The 19441-nt window shown below is 40.8% G+C and overlaps 1 protein-coding gene across 1 annotated transcript in view; it reads left to right on the top strand.

The window, feature by feature from the left end:
* The window catches only part of ITGB8 (integrin subunit beta 8), a 128236-nt gene that overhangs the window by 61141 nt on the left and 47654 nt on the right, over positions 1 to 19441 (top strand). Inside the window, exons 4-6 of the mRNA XM_075212207.1 lie at positions 2203 to 2449; positions 7465 to 7630; positions 9999 to 10157. Of these exons, the coding sequence (XP_075068308.1) occupies positions 2203 to 2449; positions 7465 to 7630; positions 9999 to 10157 (572 nt within the window). The remainder of the gene's footprint in view (positions 1 to 2202; positions 2450 to 7464; positions 7631 to 9998; positions 10158 to 19441) is intronic.

Genomic DNA, 19441 nt, shown 5'->3' with positions numbered 1-19441 from the left:
TTGTTTTTTTTATTAGGGCAGTATCTGTGGTCTGAGTAGAGGTAACTGTCAATCACTTGCAGTTCTCCTGTATTTGCCTGCATTTTGTCAGACCACAGGTGCTGCAGATTCATTCATTTAAATTAAAATGCAAAATAGTAATTTAATTCATAAAGCACAGTACACATGCGCGTCATACGCTGACATACGTAGTATGATTCTGTAAAGGTGCCATCTGTTGGCAGAGAAATGTATTACAAGGACTTTAAATCTTAGGCTTTTGGAAACATACATGATGCAAGATGATGTGTATATTTAATAAGTGTGCGTTGAGTGAATAAAGTCATGCCATGTTAAATGATTGTTTAATGCATGCTACATTTTGTTTTCTTGATCTATTTAGTAAGAGATCAATTGGTGACAAATGGATTATATTTAATATTACCTAACATCAATATGTGCAGCTATGTAGATAATGCATAGTTACTGTTTTCACAGAAAATCTACACTGCTTACAGTGAGAGTCATTTACTAATTTTGCTCAAAGGCGAACATATCCACTAACACCATTGCAACCAAACATTTGCTTTCATTGTCTAACTAGCACTGGACTGATAAAGACTAATTAATAGTTAATTGATATGGCTTTAGTGCAGGCTTGTTCATTTGAACAATGTTAGTGAATAACCCTTAAGGGGAGATTTACTAAGGTACAGTTTGTTTAACTGCAGGTTTTCGGGCGTTAAGGACAAAGCGCACACCAAAATGCATGGGTTAAAATTGCCATCCCAATTTTTAACCAAAGAAGGTATACAAATCCTTCCATGTATGAAGCAGCAGTTTGCCAAGCACATGGCAAATGTCTGATTGATGTGATTCACACAGGTGAGATAGCTCAGCCCACATGCAGTTTGTGCTATCTTGCCTGTCAGATTGCAAAAATAATAAATGAATAAATGCATACTTGCTGAGTTCTTGAAGTTGACGTCCGGGAGCTCCCGGGGGAAAGTGGATGTTCGGGGGGAGAACTTATTGCGTCATTTTGGCCCCACCCCCACGATGTAATGACGTAAATGCGTCAAATGCCACTTCCTAGTGAAGTGGGCAGATGTGGGAGACTGCCATACTCTCCCGGGACTCCAGGAGACCTACCCAGAATCCCTGAGTCTCCCAGACATTCCAGGAGAGTTGGCAAGTATGAATAAATGAAGAATAAAAAACTCTTTCCTTACATTTAGACAAGCACAGTGCTACTTGGCATCAGGCACAGTCCTCTAAGAGGGGGTCCAAACAAATGATTGAGCCCCCGAACCTCGAGCTGCCCAACCTGATACCCCTGGTTGGTGGGTACCAGGGAAAAAAGTGAAAATCTAGTCCAAGCACTTGTGGCACTACAAGTACCAGTATGTACGGCAAGCCCTTGACTGTTCTTGCATGCTGGCATTGAAGAACTAGTATGCACTGCTGTCCATATGTTTGCTGGACCACAATGTAAAACATGTTCACAAATGTGCACTCGAGTGTTGGCCCCCTAGTAAATCAACTAAACAGCAGTGCCCCTTTTATCAAAACAATAATTAAATCTTACTATCTTTGTAAGAATAAATAACGAATACTGCCCTTTTTATATAAATAATTAATAAATGGTGTCCTCTTTATAGAAATAATTAATTGTGCCAACTTAGTATAAAATTCATAATAAATATGGCAGCATCAATAATTCTATTATTATTGCCCTGATATTTGAAATCCGATGTTGTTCTTTCCTTTTTCCGACGTAATCCATATGAGAAAACACAAAATCCCACCTATGGATGGAACCGACAGTTCACAAGGAGCAGCGGATGCAAAATGAGTTAATCTCCAGTGAGTCACCTACTTAATAGCCGAGCAGCCAATCAGGAGCGGTCTCAAACACTGCTCAGCCAATCACTGATAAGAGAACACTCCTTGCGGTTTGGGGTTTTGCGAGCCGCCACAAGTTGGATGCAGTTTCGGTTTTTATACTCCAAACCGCAGGACAGTAAATCCTGTGATTTGGCTGTGAAAACAGCATCTGATGTATGGTGGTTTGCAAACTGCAGACAAAACCGCTGCTTAGTAAATCTCCCCCTTAGTGTTTGAGAACTGTTATACAATCATCTGTTTATCTATATTATATGACTGTGCTAATTATTGCTGTGTGCATTGACTGTTTTTGCCATTCTTCTCTCTTTTAACCAGGTACCAAAGTAAACTTCATGCTAAAATTAAACCGGCTGGAGAAATATCCTCTGGATATTTATTATTTGGTCGATGTCTCTGCATCAATGGTAGCAAGTATTAAAAAACTTAATTCCATTGGTTTTGACTTGTCTCAGAAAATGGCAGAATTTTCTGATAACATTCGATTTGGATTTGGATCATTTGTGGATAAGCCTGTATCACCGTATATTAGCGTTCATCCTGAGAAAATAAAGAATCAGTGCAGGTGAGTGTAAGTAGTTTCACACAATGCCAACCCTAGAACTGCAGATCTGTCAGGTGCTATAAATATATATACAAATGTGGGATTGTGAAGCAAGTTGCTGACTACTTTTACACAAACTATGCACACGCCTGTGTGTCACCCCGCCCTGTGCGAACTTTGACATATATCCTCATTCTCCCTCTCATTTCATCTATAATCCTTCTTTCTGCCGACCAGAATCTTCTTTACAGTGGATGGCCACCTTCAGTTTGCTTTAACAAAATACATTGCTTTTTATTTCTGGCTATGTTCTGTGCTTTTTAGCCATAGATTAATATCATCAAAAATGTTTGTTTGTTTTTGTTGCCATTGGATACGACATAGCTCTGCAGTGCCTTTGCTATTGGATACAGTTGTATATAAGGAGATCTCTGTGTTTTTTCACAGGATAACAAAAAACAGTTTTGTCCATGATATTTAGAAAAAAATTGTACATATAGTAACTAGTACAATGAAAAGACGTTTTAATTTCTCTCCCCCTTTTGCAAAATATATGTTTGAGCAAGCTTTTAATTATTTAACTGAAAATAAAGATTTGCGATACAATTATTAAAGAGTGCACGACACCACAAATTATCAAAAAATTATCTACAAATAAAGTTAACCATCTGTCAAATATATACCATTATATGGTAGAAAGCACTAGAGGGCCGTATACCGACTTCAGGTGAGCAAGTGATGTGATTAGATTCACATATACTCATTAAGGATCATATAAGAGCACAAAAACTGAGGGTACATAGCACAAATGCCGTTTTGGGATATTGCAGATTGATGGACCAGGATGACATCATCTGTGGGGGCACAGCAATTAGCACACTCGTCTAGAAATTCCAGGAGACTCACGAATTTCGGGTATCTCTTCGGCACTCCAAGGATAGCAGGCAACCTTCCCACATCTAGCTCACTTTCTAGAAGAGCAGGGCCAAAATCATTCCATTCACAGAGCCGTATCCCCCCCTCTGTACTTGACTGTTCTTGATCTAGCCTCCGGAAACAATGAAATTGGCAAGTATGCTTTAGCACATTCTGCCAGAAGGATCTGGGCGGATCAGGGTGTTTCTTGCTGATTGCAAGCTAGGACAATGAATACACTTAAAAAAACTAGAATGTTAAAATTAGTTAAATATTTGGTCCTAAAGTGATAGTATAATAGACTTTGAAGTGATGTTTTTACTCTATCCACCAAGTGCATTTCCAGCCAGACTCGCAAACATGCAAGAGGTTGTACAGATCGCTTTTATAGGGGCAGTTCCATAATCTGTTATGAAGATGTGTCGATATCGTGCACTCTGCTTGGCCCATTACAGGAGCAAACACAGGATTTCTAGAAGGGTGGTTCCAAATGATTGACTTCATACATATGGAATAAGAAAAAATACTATATACTTTCAGTGTCTGTAAAGTGCAGGAGGAGTATCCTTTATAGGAGGCTGGGGTTAGAAATTGTATGCAAGGTACAAGATCATTGATATTGAACTTATGCATATGACTGATATATGTGTTTTGAATGACATACAACGTGACATGTTTACTTGGTTTTAGCACATGTTTTTGCTCCACTGTTCTTCTGTTACACAGGATACTCCAACTTCACGTAACTGGATAAGAACTTGAAATATCAAAGACAAAGCTGAGGTTTAAGATGTTTGACCATTCAAGTAGTATTCCAATGTATGTATATGTAATTGTGCCACAAATATCTGAGCTAAAACCTTACTTGCCGCTGATCTTATCTGATCTATGGCCGCACGTTTACCCGGAATGTGAAGCACATCCTACAGAGTCACATGGGCGACTTGCTTGACAGCATTTGACACATAGTAGTAGTAGGAGGATCTTCAGAATTTAAGTGATCTCCCATGGCTCGTCATTGCCAATTGAGCTATTGACAAATGGATTGGAATACTGTTTTAACTGGCAGTACAAGTAGAAACTATTGATGTATCACCATTGGCTACAGGCCAGATCAAAGAACGCACAAATACCTTGCACCTGAAGAATTGGCATAAGCATGTTGAGCAAATCACTTTTGATCCTCTGACATCACCTTTGTTCCCTGTAGTCCAGGAGTTTCCATGGTTCCCTCTCCAGGCTGACGATCCAGTGGTTGACAAGACTGGTAATCTTTCCATCTAAATTGTGTCATGATAATTGCCTAATTTCTGGATCTGCCCTGCCTTGTTGTACTCTATCAACAGAAGTTTTAGAAGAAGGGTGCAGACACTTTTTTTGCCTCATGGAGTGTTTGATTGCTCGATTCATCTAGTTGTGGGAGCTCGGATACCTTATGGTTGCATTTACTCCCTTTCCAGCTGAGAACTTCAAGCTCTTAAATCTTATATCGATGAAAACTTTAAAAAAGGGTTTATTCAATCTTGTTCATCTCCAGCAGGGGCTTCAGCGTTTTTGTAAAGAAGAAAGACTGTTCCTTAAGGCCATTAGTTCCTGTTTTTGTTCAAGTGGATGCATCAGATCTTGCTGTGGGTGCTATTCTCAGAGGACAGAAGTTAGAGCTCCTCCCAAACTCTGTGCTTATTTTTCTACGGAAGAAAGAAATTATGATATGGGTTATAATGAGATGTTGGCCATCAAATTGGCATTTGAAGTATGGCACCACTTTCTGCAAGGAGCAAAACACCTGGTACTTGTCCAGAAGTTGTCATAAAATCTAGACTTTTTAAAGAATGCAAAAAGTATATCAACCGTCAACTATTATCAAGTCTACGATCCTCCAACAAATGATCATTGCTGCAGGATATGTTTTGCTATATTAACTTTGCTCAAGATGACTGTGTGTGTTCTTCATGCTCTTGAATATTCCTTCAATAATGCTGAACATAATTCAACCTGGCTAAGTCCATTACTAGCTAATTATGGATTTAATACTGCAATGTTACCTAATACCCTGGTGACTAGTTCTATTGCAGTCACTTCTGAGTGCCTTACATTGCTGTGATGAGTCCACATTCAGCTGACTCAAACATTTCTATGGAGCATACACGATTGCTGCTGAACGTCACCGACAATCTGATACCAAGGTCTGGTTGTCTACTAAATTCCAACAACAATAGATGCCTTCAGTTCAGTTAGGACAAAAGTTCATTGGTCCATTTCCAAACATTGCTCAACTCAGTCCTGTATCTTTCAGTCTTCTTCCTCCTCGTTCCTTGAATTCTAGAATTTCATAGGGTTCATTTGAAACCTCATAGCATGGATACAAGATTTCATAGACCTTGATCTCCCTGTCATCCTCGGATTGTGAAGAGGAATATTGAGTAGTCAGCATTTTGCACTATCCAACATTTCGGGAGCATCTGCAATATTTAATCCGTATATATGGGACTATGGCCTTGAAAATCAATCTAGGCAGATGGTTTCTCATGTCCACAGCTTCTTTAAGAATGCAATTGTCTTCATTGGGATAAACCACAACCTCTTTAGTCCTGAAGACACATTTTGAAGTGAGGGGTGGTGTCAGGAAAGGATTAAATATGTGTCTCTATGTTAAAGGGCTAAGTATGTGGCTGCCCACTATACTCTCACTGCTGTGAACCTGCATTTCTTCATTCTGCTGATACTAACCTGTAGGTTCCTGCTTTCTTAAGTCCTGGGTCATCCTAGAATAGCTCACGTACTGCCAGAAAGGTGTAATCTGCTTTCGTTCTGTTTATTGTTACAAATCTGACAGCTGCCTTTGCTGAACGCTGATTAATTGACTGACTGTTCCTTCAACTCCATTTAAACTTCACATGCCTGAAAGGATTTCACTTCTATTAATCAGCAAATCGATTACAAAAAATGTGTTGTTCTGTCGCAATACAAAATTTTGAAACATCTGCTTAACTCTAAGCGTCAGTGGCATTTGAACACACTAGTCTTTCATAAACAGTGAGGGTCCATGGTACTTTAAAGATGTAATTATAACTTTTAGCTTTCTGCATTTAGTGTATAGCCTGTTACAAAGCTATAGTCTTAGATTTCCTTCATGGGAATCACAGATGGAAATAAAAATGATCAAGCAGTGAAACATTGGAGTTCTGATTAATACTGCCTAAACAATACTTATATGTACATCTATAAATTGGAAGGAAAGCCAAGCAAAACAAAAAATGATCACAAACTAATGCCTTATTTTCTATGCTACACAAGTGAGAAAAAAATATTTTGCTGCTTAAAATATTGCACCCATATTATAGCTGACTACTTTAAAATAGTGCTTGAAAAATAGATACCAAATATTACACGTACAATTTACCCTGTATTCATAGACAATCTTCATTGAAATAGTATTTCTTGACCTGCTAGATCCAAGTTACACGTGTAATACCACTGTTTACCCAGCAGTTGGCATTACCATGGCTGTTTAACATGTGTGACACAACATTTGTCTTCAGATGTATTATGTATACTAACCATTATCATTGTTTTATATAGTATATTTTAAGTTGGTTTCTACAGCTCTATGTGTCTTGTAAAGATTCAAAGTAACGCAGCATCCTAATTGAATTAAGTGTCATTTTGTTTTGAGTCGGTGCTATCTGGCCAACTTTACAACGTATATACTCTAACATGTCCAGAAATGTTCTCCTTGTTCTTTGTATATGGAGGACATTAAGATTTAGAACAAGGAAAGCAGCTTATGACATTCTACCTATTGCAGACGTCACCTTTTCCAATATTCAACCATTCAGTGGGAACTCCCCAACAAATAACATTTGAAATGTTAAGCAGTAAATTACATACATAAAGTATTTTATCCATGGAATTAATTTATTACCATTGTTTTGGGTCATTAGGGATATTCTTTACATTCCTTGAGGTTAACTTGGTAGCTGCCTCACCCAGGTTTTGTTTCTCTGCACTTTCGACACGTTTAAAATTTGGTGGAACTAGATTGGCTGAAGTGCTTTTTTCAGTCTTGCTATGCAACTGTGTGTCCATTATTCTCTATTAATGAGTAACCTCTCTTACAGTGATTATAATCAGGACTGCATGCCGCCTCATGGATTCATTCATGTGCTGTCCTTAACAAACAATATTACACAATTTAAGCAAATTGTTGGCAAACAGAAAATATCCGGAAATATAGATAACCCAGAAAGTGCATTTGATGCTATGCTGCAGGCAGCGGTTTGTCATGTGAGTATGTGTCACTGAATATTATATTTGTAAAATGTTGTCTTAAAATTCTATTACAATGTTGCTATTGCAGAAGTACAGGGTCAATGGAGCAGGTAGACATGTACCAATGGATGGTCTGTGTGTGGAATGTAGAGGGAGCAAAGGGCAAGACTAAAGATTTAAGGCAGAGGGAGCCAAATGCATCATCCTGAGTGTATCATAAACAGCATCTTGGCTGTGGACTTCACATACAACAATGTCAAGGGTTTGTTGAGAATGGATCACCACCTGAATAATACACAACAGTCATGTGATCTGACACACACCATTGACATTTTTGTTCTGAATGAGGCTGGCACAACTTGTGCAGAGTAATAGGCAGGGTACGGTCAGTCGGCTCAGTACAAGAGGCATCACAGAACACACAACTCATTTTATAGGTCATAGGTATTTTAACATAAGTGACTATCAGGATGTTACTTCACAGTAGCAGTGTACCCATTTACAAGTGAACATTTCAGTGAGAAAATGTCCCAGATTACAAGGCTGGATTGGGTCCAGGAAGATGACAGTGATTTAACTTAAAGCAATGTCCCTTCCAGTCACCCAGAATTAATCCATGTGTGAGAAATAGAACATGAACATTCTATTCAGAGTAGAACTCTGCTTGCGGCTACTTTACAACAACTGTGAGGCATATTAGGATTAATATAGGCAAGAATCCCTATGACTATTGTAGTTTTACTTAATAAACTGGCCTCCCTGCGCATATGGTAAAATACCTGTGAATGACCTTCTGGTTTCTGACATACTGCAGAGATATAAAAACTTCATTCTTTATGTTCTCTATATTTTTACCATTCTGATGCAGGCCTGTGTCCAAAAGGTCCTGCAGAGAGTCACAGTCTAGTCCATGGCAACCTACCAATGGTTCAGAAACCGAAAGGAGGCCGTTGAAGTTGAGAGACAGAAGCTGTAGAGATATCTATTGCAGCTCTATTATGTAGAGACATTTATTAAATTGATAAAAATGTAAAAAGTGAGAGTATTGTGAAAATACTTTGTTGGATTCTTCTATTTGTTTTTTGGACATCTTTGTCCCATTTTCTCATGTACTTTCAGATCTGCAGTTCTTCCCTGTTGGCCCTCTAATTCAGAGCCCTCATTAAGAGGACATCTTAATGAGGACTTCAGGTTGTGCTATTTTATTTATGTATTTTACATTTTTAGGAAAAGCAGTGGTGCCTGGGTGGTTAATGGATAGGATTAATTAGAAAATACTCCAACTTAAAATAAGTTTAATATAAAGCTAACATAAACAACATGATAAAATAATGCTAATACCATAGACACTCACACAAGTAGTATCTCTGTAATAGTCATTTCACCTGCTGCTTGGAGAAATTATGTTGCTCTGCCACATCCACTCATTGCTGTCAGTGCAGGAGAGCACTAAGTTGTCAAGTACTGAATATCCGCATGGCTTCTGTGACCGATGAACTGGTTGTTAGAGGCACCTGTCAGCATCTCAGAACGGGACTTACTCTGTAATTTAGGGATCAGGGTGGCATTTTTCATTAAGTCTTGTTTTACCAAGAATACAGTCAATATGACATTTTTATTGTTTATATTGTACATGTTACATATAGATATACAAGTATATTTTGTGGTTTGGTCAAATGTAAGCTACTCTGGGATCGTTCAAGGCAGGGGAGGGCTGGCAAATTTTAGCCGAGCAAGAATCGTCTCAGCAGCCTTATAGAAACATTTTAAAGGGAGAAAAATGGAGGTGGCCCAGTGACCCAGCCCAAGGTAGCCCACTATAGGACCGGCCTGGGGAACAGACGCCCCCCTGCCCCCCAGTCCAGGCTGCCCTGGTTCAAGGATAAAGGGATTTCAGTGAAGGACTCCAACAAGCCCCTCTCTGTGACTAAGCTACAGAAACAGTACATTTCACTTTGACAAATGGCACAATCCTACATCCACTGAAGAGCAGTAGGCTTGCTGGATCACACCACAATAACCCTATCATATCCGTTTCACATTATTATCAGGTGGCGAGCTGGCATCAATGGCACCAACATGCTCCATCTTATTCTTTCTTGTGTTGTTACTGTCATTGCTATTGTTTTGCGGTGCATTACTCACATAGACTATTTTAATTGCTACAGTGAAATACATTGCCATATTAATGTTTTTGTTATTTAGTTTCTAGTCAACATCAACAGATGACTATGTTTAAAAAATACTTTGTGAACTCCTATTATCATAAATTCATGATCTGAAATTTTCTTTTAGGTGTATGTTGTATTTTAAAAATAAATTTATCCATATTTAGTTTAACCACCTTAACCAACTTTGTAATGTATTTTTTTTTATGTTTCAGAAAGATATTGGCTGGCGAAGAGAAGCAAAGCGTTTAATAATCTTGATGACAGATCAAACGTCTCATTTAGCACTCGACAGTAAATTAGCAGGAATAGTCACTCCAAACGATGGCAATTGTCATCTCAAAGACAATGTTTACACCAGAGCTACTGATATGGTAAGGATGTGTTAAAGAGGAAATATTAGCTTATAAGTAGACTCAGTCTCTGCGGATGTGTCTAGATTAGGTATTAAGTGCAGCTTAAGCATCGTCCACATCTCACTTCTACATCTCATACTTCTACACAGGGCCGTACTGGGACTAAAAATCAGCCCTGGCATTTAAAGCCACAGGCCCACGTGTTGTGGGCTCCATGCACTATATTGTTGTACACTGTACAGCAGTGCGCGTTGCTGGTGCTGTACAATATGATGTAGTATGAGTGTGTTTGTGTGGGGGGGGGGTATTTATTTCTTCTAATGACCCTCAACATTACATTATTAGCACCCCAAGTACATCAATAAATACCATGACAATACATTATTAGTACCCAAGTTACAGCAATAAATAACCCCCCACACACACTCATACTACATCAATCACCCCACACATTACAGCAACTGGCATCACCCCCCACATTACAGCATTCGGCATCACCCCCACATTGCAGCAACCAGCATCACCCCCCACATTACAGCGTCCAGCATGACCCCCCACATTACAGCGTCCAGCATGACCCCCCACATTACAGCAACCAGCATCACCCCCACATTACAGCAACCAGCATCACCCCCCACATTACAGCATCCAGCATCACCCCCACATTACAGCATCCAGCATCACCCCCACATTACAGCATCCGGCATCACCCCCCACATTACAGCGTCCAGCATCACCCACACATTACAGCAACCAGCATCACCCCCCACATTACAGCAATACCCTCTCCTACTTATTAACAATACTAAGCCCCAAACACACTACAACATTGCCACCACCACACCACCCTATACTACAGCAATACCACCAATTATACAGGCGCCACTGTAGGAAACCAATGTTTTGCTTTTTTCAAGTCTCCCACAAAATAGCAATAATAGAATACTTACACACATATAGGTAACAGGTACCCTTTTCCCTCAATTAAATATTAATGGCAGAATTTTCATGAATCCTTCCACATGAATTAAACCTCCAGTTTCTCCAGAAACCCCTCCCCTCCACTAAAAAAGTGCCCTACATAGCAGCAATGTACTATACAGCAGCTGCGGCGCTGTCAATGAAGCGTCCGCGGAGGTGTTGTATTGTATACAGCACCACCGCGGACGCTTCTTTGACAGCACCGCGGCTGCTGTATAGTACAGTGCTGCCGAAACTGAGCTGCTGCGCATGAATCCTCCATGCGCCCCTGACCTCTGACATATATCTAAAAAAAAACAACTATTGAATGATCACTTGAACCCACACGGCCGCATTAAAAGTATTTCCATCTACAGCAAAATGTCAGAGAAAAATATTTTTTTTACTACAGTAACTGGTTATGCGTCTTTTCTATTCATTTTAAATAACACAGTATATAAATTAAGGGGGATAGAGGAGGTGGGTGAGAGATAATTGGATGTGATCCATCAGTTTGATTAGATATGAAACATTTAGATTATTTACCTGGAGACGTCTACCCCCTTGACTCACAGGCAGGGCCGACAAGAGGAAGTTTGGGCCCTAATACAGCAACTTCTTTGGGCTCCCATCATATTCAACAATGAAAGACTTGCCTTTGGCAGAAGTTCATATGATGCCACACCGTAGTGCGCCCAGTTCATATTATGCCACATCATAGTGTCCCAAGGTCATATTAGGCCACATAGTATTACCCTCAATTCATATTTGGCCATGCAGTAGAGCCCACAAATCATATTATGGCATAATAGTGCCCCCAAATCATATTATGTCACAACAGTGCCTCCAAATCATATTATGCCACAATAGTGCCCCCAAATAACATTATGCCATATTAGTGCCCCAAATCATTAGTAGTGCCCAGACAAAAACTCATTCACAAATAAAAATTGGTACAGCATATCAGATACTGAGAGTGTATGTCCTAGGAGCAGCTTAATACACCATTTACAATGCAAACAAAAATAGATATATTGACACAATCACAGATAAAATTTATGACAAGCAGCGTTTTTCCTCTTAATTAAAAATCTCTGCAAGAAACATTACAGCACAATAATGAGCAATACATAGTGTTTTAAACATCATTGGATACACAGTAGTGCCCCCCAGTTCAAGAAAGGATGGTTAAAAACACATTGCACACGGGAAAATATATGAACTTACCTGATTATGGCATTCTGTGTTCTGTTCTCCTACTGGGCGCGCTGGGCGATGAGGGATCTGCAGCTGTCAGCTCACGCAGGCAGTCGGGAGCATTCTTAAGATGTCTCTCCCTTTACACTTTATTTTACCTATGTCCCTGCACCATCTTCTCCTTTGTCCCTCTCACTTAACCCCCTGCACCACCTTCTCCCCAGACTCTCTCACACGTCTTCCTGCACTACCTTCTCCCCTGGCTCTCTCACACGTCTTCCTCCGCCGTCTACCCCCCCGGCACTCACATGTCTTCCTGCACCCTCTTCCCCACTGGCTCTCTCACCCCTCTCCCTGCACCCCTTAGCTCTCTCACCCCTCTCCTTGCACCCCCATCCCCCTGGCTCTCTCACCCCTCTCCCAACACCCCATTTCCCTTTGACTCTCTCCCAGCATCCCCTTCTCCCTGGCTCTCTCACCCCCTCTCCCAGCACCCCCTCTTCCCTAGCTCTCTCACCACCTCTCCCAGCACCCCCTAGCTCTCTCACCCCTCTCCTTGCACCCCCATCCCCCTGGCTCTCTCACCCCTCTCCCAACACCCCATTTCCCTTTGACTCTCTCCCAGCATCCCCTTCTCCCTGGCTCTCTCACCACCTCTCCCAGCAACCCCTTCCTCTTTGGTTCTCTCACCCACTCTCCCAGCACCCCCTTCCCCCTGGCTCTCACACCCCCTCTCCCAGCACCCCTACCCCCTGGCTCCCTCACCCCCTCTCCCAGCACCCCCTTCCCCCTGGCTCTCTTTTACCTCCTCTCCCAGCACCCTCTTCCCGCTGGCTCTCTCACCCCCTCTCCCAGCACCCCCTACCCCCTGGATCTCACACATTCGTGACCCCCCCGGCAAAAATCGCGGCAACCCCGCGACCCCCATCCCCGTGAAAATCACGCCACCCACGCGACCGCCACACCCCATTCAGAAAAACAAAATCTGGAAGCTGTCCAGATTACATGTGGCAGTGCACAGCATAACGGGGAAGGGAGCTGAGGAGCGCACAACATAGGTAGGGAGACAGAAGGAGTGGGACCGGCCCATCCAGCCATCGGCCCTTCTGGCATTTGCCAGAAGTGCCAGATGGCCAGTCCGGCCCTGCTTCTACATGTACCGTGCATATGTTTAAAATTACCTGGCAAGATGTTATTTCAGACCAGTTTACAACAGGGGCACACAGAGGATTTTTAAGGGGGGTTTCCCCTCCACCCCCCCAAAAAAAAAAAAGCCATGTGCGGCAGCTCCGTTTCGGCAGCACTGTACTATACAGCAGCCGCGGCGCTGTCAAAGAAGCGTCCGCGGCGGTGCTGTATACGAAGCGTCCGCCGCGGACGCTTCTTTGACAGCACAGCGGCTGCTGTATAGTACAGTGCCGCTAGGTAGGGCACTTTTTTAGCGGAGGGGAGGGGTTTCTGGAGACCCAAAAACCCCCCCCTGCATGCGCCACTGTGCATAAGGCTGCTGTTCAATCAGAGTTATCAGCACACTGCAAGTGCTATATTCATTTAAACATCACCAAGGTGTCTGTCCTAGAAAATTATCTGTTATCTGTGTCGGCAAAAGTGAGCTACTCTGGAATTACAGGGTCCAGAATGAATGTGGCGGGGGGGGAGTAATGACCAAAATAAGTTTTTTACATCTAGGGTCATCTACAAAATTGCTAAACATTCACCTCTCAAACAAAGATATCTCAGATGTTGTTTGGATTCAAATTGGTATAGTAAATACTTTGTCACAAGCAAGAGCCTTACATGTGTCATTATTTTTAAAACATGAAAATCTGCTGAGGTTGTGCGTGTATGGAAAATCATCATACCCTGTCAAAATTGTTACCCTTTGTCAAATTACACCATGGAAATTGAAATAAATTAAATCAAAACTTTTTCCAGATGTATTTACAGATTTTAACCCTTAACATCAAATTTAATATATAATTTACAAAAAAAAACTTAAAAATTAATATAATTTCATTACTAAAATACCTGGTTTGGATAAGTGATCATACCCTTAGAGCAGTGGTCAGGGAACAGGGGTAAATTACCCCAAATGGGGTAATAATGAGAAATTCCTGGGGGTATTGCTGCCGATTCATATGCTGTCAGTTGGATTTTTAGACCACTTTAAATGTGAAATTGCTGTTGTACAAGAAGAGCCTCAAGGGTTGGCAGAGGCACTTCTTGAGCTCTGATGCAATAATGAAGCACATATTGCATTTAAAGACAAAGCAGATCTATCACACTTTTGGATGTCAACAGCTGCAAAGGCATTCAGAATTGCACATGAGGAGGCAGTCAGAAAGTTGCTGCCTTTTGCAATAACCTACCTTTGTGAATAAGGATTTTCCACTCTAACGAACATAAAAACAAAGCAGAGAAATTGATTGGACGCTGAAGACTGTATCCAAATTGCTCTGACATCAAAATACCCCAATATTGTTGCTCTCGTATCAAAAATGAAGCAACATCATTTCTCCAAAACCTGAAGTTTTCAAGTTAAAGCTTTCAAAGAAATTTGAATAGATTCAATAGAATTTGGAATTCCAATAATTAATAATATATGATTTCCTTCCTTTCAAATCAAGGGGGTAATGTCGGCATATCTAAATATATTTTGGGATAAAAGGTAAAAAAGTTCCCTGACCCCTGCCTTAGAGAAAACTTCCAGAACACACAACAGGATAATTGGTCTCCACCTGACATCAGTTGTAGTGGTTTTGAGTTCATCAGCATAAAACCAACTGTTCGTTGAGGATTCCACTACTAATAGTACATGGTAAGGCAAAGAATTCATCATGGTTAGACAGGTGCTTTTAAAAGAGCTCTGTGATAAAGTTATGGAAAGGCACAAGTTAGGAGAAAGATGCAAAAATAATTCAAAGGCTTTTACCCTATCTCTGACTACCGTTCAAAGCATTATTAAAAAGTAGAAAGCTTATGGTACCACAAACACCTTGCCTAAATTGGGCTCTCCCTCCACACTGGATAACAGAGCCAGCAGGATATTGATCAGGGGAACTAACAAGAGACCAATGGCAACTTTGGAGGACTCACAAGTCTTTATGGCTGAGATTGATCAGTCTGTGCACAACTTTCTCATGAGGGAGGGAGAGCAGTCTTATTCTTATTTAAGTGTTAGGAAGACAGAAGATTGTACTGTGTGTACCAATTGCAGTGTGCTGGGGTTTTTATTGGGAGTTTTCTGTCTATACTATAATGATTGTTTGGTATATATGCAAACGCAGGCTGAGTACACTAAAGATTTGTTCACATAAACGTGGCTCATGCAGACCTGCAGAAATACGCATGTACACCTGTTAGGTGGTGTATGTTAGGCATTCGCTACACAGCAGGTGCAAATATGCGATGATGATAACTTCTCATAAACCAGGTGCATATTCTGCTGATGCCGAGGCGAACGCAATGCCTAATGCACACGGCTCTGCTTATGGGCACACATCCACTCGTCTCCATGCTCCTTTTTTTTTTAGGTGTCATTTTTATTTAAAAAAAAACTTTTTATTGAGATTTTCATTTTGTAGTAAAACCATTAAAAGGTAAATCCCTAACTCTCATCCAAAAAACATTTTCCAAGGTACAACAATACAAATTCAAAGACAATACATTAAAGTACGATTGGGTACAAAATAAACATTGAAACATAGGTAGTAGTATTACAAAGGAAAAACTTATTCAGTTAGACTGGATGTAACAAGGCATCAAAATGATGTATTAACAGCAAAATATGGCATATGGGCAGAGAGAACAGGGGGTAAATGTTAGAGATGAGCGGGCTCGGATTTCGCAAATCCGAGCCCACACGAACAGTGCGGATCCGACGGGATCCGAGCACTGTTCGGGAACTTCCGCCCGCCAAATGAATCCAAAACGAGGCTATGACATCCAAGTCTCGCTTTGGATCTCGCGAGACTCGGATGTCATAAATTCCCTGCTCGCGGCCGCCATCTTCATTCTGCCTGCGATTAGTGAAGAGGGAGGTTGTGGTTTGGGAGCCCCTGTATATATATCTTCAGTGAGAAGCCTTTTGCACAATTTTAGGTACATCTGATGCAGGAACCAGCATAGTTATTAGGTATGCTGACAGATTCTAGTGTAATGACATAAATGAGCTACTAGCAACAAGCAGAAATTTATTAGGAGTAAAAAGAAAAAGCAATTAATGTATTTCTTGGAGTGCTAGTAGTCAGGAATCCAGAGTGGGTTGTACAGAGTCTTTTTGTCGGAGAAGAAGTAGAGTATACTGCAGGCAGATAAATACCCATTTACACATAATTAAATGCTACTTGTCTGTATTTCCTGCTATTAGTAAAAACTAGAGATGGGCGGGTCCGGTTCTCCGAGAACCGAACCCACCCGAACTTTGGGTATCCGAGTACCGAGCTGAGCAGCTCGGTACTCTCCCGCCCATTCCGAATCCAAATCGAGGCCGAACGTCATTGTGACGTCGTCGGATCTCGGGACTCGGTTCTCGCGATACTTCAACTTTATAAATACACGCCTCCACAGCAATCCATCGCCATTTGACAGAGGGAGAGAGCAGGGTGTAGTCATAGGCTAATTAGAGCAGGGACAGAGAATACCATATTGTTCTTGCAATTGCTCTAACCAAAATCGCTAGTGCAGAGAGGAGGATAGAGGTTTATTATTTTTTCTTCATATTTGGCACTCCCCAGCGCTTTTGGGGTGTCCCCCATAATTGTGCATTAATATTTCTGGCTGTCAAAAGTCATATCTGTCAGCAGTATCTACTAAATAATTTGTAGCACACCTCAGTGTTTTTGGGGTGTCCTCCCTAATTGTGCATTAATATTTCTGGCTGTCAAAAGTCATATCTGTCAGCAGTATCTACTCAATAATTTTTAGCACTCCTCAGTGTTTTTGGGGTGTCCTCCCTAATTGTGCATTAATATTTCTGGCTGTCAAAAGTCATATCTGTCAGCAGTATCTACTCAATAATTTTTAGCACTCCTCAGTGTTTTTGGGGTGTCCTCCCTAATTGTGCCTTAATATTTCTGGCTGTCAAAAGTCATATCTGTCAGCAGTCTCTACTCAATAATTTTTAGCACTCCTCAGTGTTTTTGGGGTGTCCTCCCTAATTGTGCATTAATATTTCTGGCTGTCAAAAGTCATATCTGTCAGCAGTATCTACTCAATAATTTTTAGCACTCCTCAGTGTTTTTGGGGTGTCCTCCCTAATTGTGCATTAATATTTCTGGCTGTCAAAAGTCATATCTGTCAGCAGTATCTACTCAATAATTTTTAGCACTCCTCAGTGTTTTTGGGGTGTCCTCCCTAATTGTGCATTAATATTTCTGGCTGTCAAAAGTCATTTCTGTCAGCAGTATCTACTAAATAATTTTTAGCACTCCTCAGTGCTTTTGGGGTGTCCTCCCTAATTGTGCATTAATATTTCTGGCTGTCAAAAGTCATAACTGTCAGCAGAATCTACTAAATAATTTTTAGCACTCCCCAGTGGTTTGCGCTCAGAATGGATTCAAAGCAGTCCACATATGATCTAAATGAGCAACCAGGTTCTGTCACCAGTCCTGATGTTAGTGTTCCCAGTACGTCATCTGGCCAAGGCGATGTCAAACAACAGAGTGTTTTCAAATTAGTGCAAAAAACAAAAACCCAAAAAAATTTTACTGTATTGAAGCGAAAAAGAAGTGTAACTGAGCAAAAGTTAAGTGACGATAAAAAAAAAATTGCAAGCATGCCATTCTACACACGCAGTGGCAAAGAGAGAATGAGGCCTTCACCTTTGGCTATTAGTGGCAGATCCCAAAAAGTTACCCAGCCTACAATTGGTGCACAACTACTGTTACGCGTCAAAGCCGAGCTGCAAGATAACAGTGAGGCATTACAGGAGAATATTTGCTCTGATTCACAAATGACAACAATCCCTGTGGAGAGTCCATCCAACAGTGGGATGTCTAATCGTGAGCATTCTGCTGATGTGTGCCTTAATAGCCCGAGTGTAGCCGGTGATACCCAAATTGAGGATGCCACTTTGGAATTAGAAGAGGATGAGGGGGAGATTTGTGTAGGCGACGAGGGCGCTAATGATGATGTTGATGATTATGATGCAGACAGATACCAAATTGCCTTTCTCAATTTCTATTTATATTCTAGATTATATAACGGCTGAATAGTTTTCTATTTTACTCCTAGTGGAGAGAGGATCTGATGCAGACAGATACCAAACTGCCTTTGTCCATTTCAATTTATATTGTACAGTATATAACGGCTGAATTTATTAGTATTTTATACAAGTGGAGGGGGGCCTAGAGAGACAGAAACCAAACTGGCTTTCTCCATGTCAATTAATATTATACAGTCTATAACGGCTGGATTTTTTTGTATTTTATACAAGTGGAGGGGGGCCTAGAGAGACAGAAACCAAACTGTCTTTCTCCATGTCAATTAATATTGTACAGTCTATAATGGCTGAATTTTTTAGTATTTTATACAAGTGGAGGGGGGCCTAGAGATTCAGAAACCAAACTGGCTTTCTCCATGTCAATTAATATTGTACAGTCTATAATGGCTGAATTTTTTGGTATTTTATACAAGTGGAGGGGGGCCTTGAGAGACAGAAACCAAATTGGCTTTTTCCATTTCTTTACATATTTAACTATAAGTGTAGGGTGTAATATACATTCAAAGACGATGGCTGCATTGCCAATATGCATAGATGGAGAGGAAGACAATCTGTTTTGTGTGTAGAATAGGCCTACCAACGAAGAATTAAACTGTTTTTTTAGATGATTTATTACCTCAACAATTAGATTACTTGTCTCTAAAACAGTTGGAGCACTAAATTGGGTTAATTTAGGCCCAAAAACATGGATTTTCCAAAAAAATAGCAAAACAAAACCAAACAAAACCAAAACCAAAACCAAAACACGCAATGGCAGTTTTGCAAAACCAAAACCAAAACCAAAACACGACGGTAATCCAGATCCAAAACCGAATCCAAAACCAAAACACGGGGGTCAGTGACCATCTCTAGTAAAAACCCTTTTTATATTAAAATGTGTTTGTGTGCTTAAAGGATGCAGCTCCCAGCAGCAGGAGTGCCC

This window comes from Mixophyes fleayi, chromosome 5, assembly GCF_038048845.1.
Source record: "Mixophyes fleayi isolate aMixFle1 chromosome 5, aMixFle1.hap1, whole genome shotgun sequence".
NCBI classification, from domain to species: Eukaryota; Metazoa; Chordata; class Amphibia; order Anura; family Limnodynastidae; genus Mixophyes; species Mixophyes fleayi.
This window is presented reverse-complemented; position numbering and strand designations above follow the sequence as displayed.